A 6,228-nucleotide genomic window follows, 5' to 3' on the forward strand; every position below is an offset into this window, starting at 1 on the left:
CAAGACTTACAGCACTGTCTGAAAAACTTAATTTTTATTGTAGGTGCATTAAACTGTCTTGTTCTGTCTTGTAAAAGGGTTTGATTTTTCTACCAGTTTTTTGAGGAAAGACGATTATATTTAATTTTATCCTGTTTGGCTGAAGAAATAAAATTACCTTCATTCGTTCATCCTTTGTCAAAACTTAGTGCAATAGTCTTTATTATAGGATACCAGAAAACAAAACAACACAATACAACATACAAGACACAACCAAAAAAGAGAGAAATTAATATTCAAAGCCACATTTTTCCATGTCACAAAATTAGTAATGTTGAGAATTCACACTTTGCACATTTCAGTCTCAGTCACAATCGCAAAATTCAAGTTGATTAAGTCGTCGCGTCAGTGCACCTGACATTATTTTACCACACACACATTCATAATTTACACATTTGATATAATTGTGTAGAACATTTCCCATTCCTGATGTCTGAGGAAAAAACGAAAGTATTTAGTAAATTCTTACAGAATATTATGTAATAAACATGTCGCACTGCCAAATCTCAAATCCCCTGCCCTCTGAACAGGTTAAGTGAGATAATCCTCAACTAATCCACATATCACTGCCTTTAATCTCTTAATCCAGTTTTTGCAAAACTACAGATTAGATCAAGTTTTCTGGCAGATGTAAAGGCCCCTTTTTGTGGTTTAAGAAGCACTTTTGGTGAGTCAGTACAGCCCTAAGAAATAAGATTGTGCATACCACTGTTCAACACTGGGTAAAATAATGATTCTGTTGTATTTACCTCTACAAGAGAGGTTACTAGTTACCCTGTTGACTACAAGCTGTGTCTCAAGATGGTAAAAAGACAACTATTAGTTCTGTGTGCAGATATGCACCTTAGTTACATCAATTAGCCTAATTCCCTTTTAGTGCAAACATTTTTTTTAAAAGTCCCCTTTGTGACGCAATCCTAGAAATCCTTCCTAAAAACTGAAGACACTTTTTTGTCTTTAATAGTGTACAATAAACTATAAAGCCACTTGTTAGTAGCCTATATTCCAGAGTATTTTAACCTTGTGTCCAGGATTGGGTTGTAACAGCTTCTTGTAAATCCATCATTAGTTTTGTGTGTAAAATCTTTACTAAATTCTTAGTAAGTGCTAGCTAGTTTCAAACTAGTGCTTTACAAAATCAGGTTGCACCATTAAGACTTTTGGAATGTCTTAGCTTGTAAAGACTTCAGTAATGTATAAATGTGTAAATTAAAATGTAGCATTAACAGTTTTAGGGGGGCAGATGATTAAATAAACTTCACTTTTTTAAAATGTTGTTGTATCTATTTATGCATATGTATTTCAGAATTTATCTGATTATGCTAACCTAGCTAACTGACATTATTTGAGAGAGTCCCAAATGTATCGGTATTTATTTTATGTTATTTGCTCTTAAAAGTGCAGTTTATAACATTTCTCTTTTTTTTTGGCGTCCTAAAATTGTTGGGACCTACACATGGGCAAGAAAAAGTTAAAAACTCTGGAATAATGTAATTTTTTATAGTGTTTCTCAACCAACATCAAGACTGTACCTTGTGATGTGGTGAGATGGAGCAAAACTTTAATAATAGAGAATGCAATAAAAAGGGACTTCTACAACACCTGCCCAGTTTAGTTACAGTACACCCTCTTCCTATGTAAAATATACCTTCCTCCTAAACTTCCCCTACATCATCCTCATCCCACACAGCCACATATTGTTTATATTCTCCTGATTCCTTCTTCACAGGCAGCTAGTTGGTCTTGGTCATACTCTTGGACTTCAGGTCTGCCAACTTGCTGGTGACAAAGTTCCACTTGAAGGAAGCGTCTTCGCTCCCTCCTCCCAGTGAGACGTATTTGGAGAAGCTGTTGTTGCTGCTCCCTCCTCCTCCTCCTTCACTCTCCTCTCCCTCTGTAATCTGCCCATCCTGCCTTTCCTCCCCTCCGGCCGCTATCACCCCTTCCTCACCCTGCCCTGCAGTCGCCTCGTTTGCAGCAGTGGCAGCAGCAGCTGCCGCCTCTGCCTGCTTCTTGGCAGCCCAGTTGGCTGCAAAGCTTTCCCAGAATGCTGTGCGCCTAGCGGGTCGTGGAGGCTCCTCCGGCTTTACTGCAAGTGGACTGGGAATTCAGAGAAAGTAGAGGGGTTAGATATGAAAGAAAATCAAATACAAGTGGTGGTTTTGGCTTTGAAGGGTTTAAGGCTTCTGATCTTAGATTTTATTCTAGTGCTGAACTCTCTACACTCTACTAGGCTGAGGTTCAAAACATTTTTAGTTCAGCATTTCTTGGAGAGAGAGCTGCACTGAGGACAGAAACACCAAAGCTCAGCTGGCAGACAGATTGGTTAAAAAGAGGGTTTGACCACAGTAAAAAAAAAAAAAAGGCAAGGGGTGATAAAAGAAATAGTACTACTAGCAGCCTCGTAGATGCCAAGGACATAAACCAATCCCAGTAAGCATCTAGCATTTAGTTGAAGTATTTCAATTAAAATGAGATAAAACTTGGTTGAAAATTTACAATTTTTTGGAGGACTTTCTTACATATAATAACAGTTGTTCCAACAGCATTTCAGTGACTATTTCAATGTGTGTTTAGCATCTGTTTCACATTATAGAACCATTTCAGTGTTGTTGAAATAATGATGATATGTAACTTAGATTAATCTTTAATCTCTACACCAAATTCAGCCCAGTTTTAACCTTGACATTTAGATGTCTTTTGTCCAGCGAATCACCAAATCACAGGGTAACTGGGATATTAAGTCTTTGTAATTCATATTTTAATCTACATTTTAATCAGAGATCTTTATTCTAGGTTATTTCAGGTCGAGACAAGTTGTCAGTTAGCTAACTCTTCCCACTTAAGTTTAACTTAACTACACGTTTATTTCAGCCTCCTTGAAGTGTTACATAACTGGATTGGGGTTGGTAATTAAACTCCACTCTGATCTCTGTCATAATTGCAGAAAAGAGTTCTCAGAACAAATACTTCATGCAGAGACTTCAAAGACACCTCATAGTCTTGTTTTCACCTACACAAACCTTACAGATGGTGATAAGTGCAGGGCGGACAGATGTCAACACAAGAGACAGATTTCAACTCACTGGTCAGCGACTGGCGGGCTCTCAGTCTCCTCTAGAAGCTGGTGTTCATCGTCTTTGTTGAAGAGAGCTGATAGCCTGTTCCAGCTTTTAGTTCCAGCCCCCTGCATCTGGACACACAACCAACCACACACACAGGGTCAAAGGTCAAAGTAGGTGCAGATTTGGAGGCTTTTAGAGCCTCAGCTGAGCATAGATCTCTGTGATACTTATAGAGGAAGACTTCTTAGCATTTACTATTATATTCTTTCTTGTGTCACACTGAAGTTGTTACATACAGTGAATTTAGTTAGCAGCTATGTGGCCATTTTATAAACTGCATTTGTCTGTGTGAAGCCTGTGTTTTTTAGGGTTCACTCACATTCTTAAAGTATTTTCTTAATTTTAGAAATATAATATCCCAAAAATCAACCCACGTACTTTCCTGGCCAACTGGGAGACAGCATTGGGTCCCTCATCTTCTTGCACTGGACTCATATCATTCTCCATCTCACAGACCTGCAACAGCAAAACAAAAGACAACATGCATATATTTAACCTGTGCATGCAGAAATGTACACAATTTATTCACAACATACTGTCACAATATAATGTTAATACAGATGCACAGGATTGGTGCACATTGGATGCCATCTAGTGCATATAGTGGGTACTACAACAATGTCAACATGAAAACACCTATGGAGACTAATATACACAAAAAAAGATCATCAACTAGATATAGAGTTGATTTCTTGAGCCTAAATCATTGGCAGTTTTCTTTTTCTTGGAAACTTATCATTCCAGTTTTCGGATTGTTTCCATATTTTTTTGGTTTTCACATCAGTGCATGTTCTGACATGAAGAAAGATCATAGTGATTCACTTTAGTTGTCTCAGATTTCACAAGGGCATGTGGAGCAACTTCCACTCAAATAGCAGTGATAACAACTCTGCACATCCATTTAAATGGAAACTATCTCTGCAAACACACACACACACACACAGTATTCCCTGTCATCCCTGGCATTGTGAGAGATCGCAGTTTGAAGCTGTTGGCTGGCTCGGTGAGTACACCCCGCGGCCCTGGCTATCTGTCTCACCCCCCCCCCCCCCCCCCCCCCCCCCCTTGTCAGTCAGTCAGTGGAATGCCAACTAATCCGTTTGTTCAGCTCCCGTGCAGGATCCAGTTTCTCAGCACTCTAGAGATGTGGGTCAACGCAACACTGTCTATTTCACTGGTACCAAACCCTGGATGGAGTGCAGGTGTTGCAATAAGACCATGAAACAATTGTATAATGCTCGTTGCATAGCTTTCATGTATAGTACTTCCATTACAAGTTGCTTTTTTGGTGCTGTGAATACATCTCATATCTGCTAGTGGACTCCATTTGTGACGCTGGAAAGAGAAGAGTTCACAGTGGAGCTGTATGCCAGTAATAAACAATGCCATACATATAATATATAAATACACAAGAGGAAGCATTGTTAAGGCCTAACATCAGCCTTTAAGTTCCCTTTGCACAGAAAACAGCCTGAATATCAAGCTCCTCTTCCCTGCAATGAATAAGAAATGATCAGCAAAACAAAACCTGATGACTTTCTGACTTCAATGCCAACAGCCACATCAACTCTCTGATAGTTTTCCATATGTACACAAATCACTAAGAGGAGTGCAGGTGGAGTAAGACAGGAAAAAGTTATGTTTCTGTACCTCTTCAGCAGTGTCCTCCTCATACTCAGGATTAAGAGTCTTCATCACTTTGCTCTTATAAACCTTCCACACAGGATTCATTCTTGCACAAATAGATGCTCAATAGTCCTGTGAAGACCTCTCTATGCCTTTATGGTCCACCCTCCACCAAAGTCTCCACTTCCAGCTTCAGCTAGTCTCAGTTGGGCCAACTTTGACCTGTGTCCATGCATAAAGTTCTCAGCAGGTCTTAGACAGAAACAAAGCGCGGGGAACTTGTTCAGCAGCGAGGCCCGCGCTGTTTCATACTGCTTCTCCTGGTCAGATTATGTCTCGTCTCATCAAACCAACAGGGTTGACAGCTGCTTTCGTCCCCACAGAGTGTCTGAACAGGTAAAGCTGGGAAGCTGTGCTGTGCATGCGCCCACACAGTTGCACACACTAACACACACACACACACACACATGCACACAACCGGCGTCACGGTTCAGAATCCCTGCCTTGGTTACCTGGAAACAGGTGTGGATTTCCTCATGCATATTTCAGAGAGTCTCTTTTCCAGAGCCAGCTAGGTCCATTGTCTGCCAGCATTGGTAAACTGGCTCCTGTAACCCTGATGCATATGCACGCACACTCACACAAGCAAACACACATGCACAATATGGTCCTGTTTATAATGTAGAATGAAAGCTTATTTGGATGATTTTAAAACTACAGCAGCTCAGTGCCTTGAGCAAGTTCATGTGTTCATCATGTTTCAATCAAAGTTTGCTCTTAACTCTTCTTAATAATAAAGAAGAAGAAAGAAATGCATTAATCTCTTGTAATCTGACCTGTAGTTTCCCATAAATTTATTCTGTACACGTTCACACCTGCAATTTATTTATGCAAACACACTTTTATACCATCTCACCACACTTATCTTCCACTGTTACCTGGCCACTTCCTTGCAGTCCTCCCCTCTGCTCTCATTGGTCGTCCCAGCATATCAGTCAAAACATTAATCAGATTCATGAACACCGCAAGGTTTTTTGTGACTGGTCGCTTGGCAACCTGAGAGGGCTGGCGAGTGTCGTGTAGATAAAGGGAGATATATAAAGCTTTGATGACTGATTGGGTTTCAACAGCCGCCCACAACAAAACAACCCACTACAGAAATATACAGTGTTTAGACACATATGCTAATATCTGAGAAATAAATGTAATGGTAACTAAATATGTCTCAGTTATCTCTTTTATTGCAGCAACGATAACTGCATGGCAACCCCCCCCCCCCCCCCCCCCCAAAACTATATGTTGACTATAACAATTGTCCATTTGGTGTACATTTACTGTATGTCAAGCCTTGATGATAATCTTGATTATACACCAGAGAAATCTGATCTGTTCGACAGCTCTCCTGCCTCTGGTTTTGATTACCATACAGAATTAGCCA

General features: G+C 40.0%; 1 protein-coding gene across 1 annotated transcript; it reads right to left on the bottom strand.

Moving 5' to 3' along the window:
- Window positions 1-220: 220 nt before the first annotated feature.
- Window positions 221-5,156, bottom strand: LOC122987798 (uncharacterized protein C1orf232). The gene is made up of 4 exons (XM_044359825.1): window positions 4,815-5,156; window positions 3,543-3,620; window positions 3,126-3,232; window positions 221-2,139 (listed from the first exon to the last, which is right to left on the bottom strand). Exons 1-4 carry the CDS (start codon window positions 4,893-4,895, stop codon window positions 1,773-1,775), a joined length of 633 nt encoding a protein of 210 aa, XP_044215760.1. The 5' UTR covers window positions 4,896-5,156; the 3' UTR covers window positions 221-1,772.
- Between the last annotated feature and the right edge of the window lie 1,072 nt (window positions 5,157-6,228).

Source organism: Thunnus albacares, chromosome 8, assembly GCF_914725855.1.
Source record: "Thunnus albacares chromosome 8, fThuAlb1.1, whole genome shotgun sequence".
Taxonomy (NCBI): Eukaryota; Metazoa; Chordata; class Actinopteri; order Scombriformes; family Scombridae; genus Thunnus; species Thunnus albacares.

Excerpts from the sequence above, each read along its gene's own strand:
- LOC122987798 (XM_044359825.1), bottom strand. The coding sequence starts at position 4,895 with ATGAATCCTGTGTGGAAGGTTTATAAGAGCAAAGTGATGAAGACTCTT. Across the intron at positions 3,233-3,542 it reads TCTCCCAGTTGGCCAGGAAA|ATGCAGGGGGCTGGAACTAA; the intron begins GTACGTGGGTTG and ends TTGTGTGTCCAG. Across the intron at positions 2,140-3,125 it reads AGCCCGCCAGTCGCTGACCA|TCCACTTGCAGTAAAGCCGG; the intron begins GTGAGTTGAAAT and ends CTGAATTCCCAG.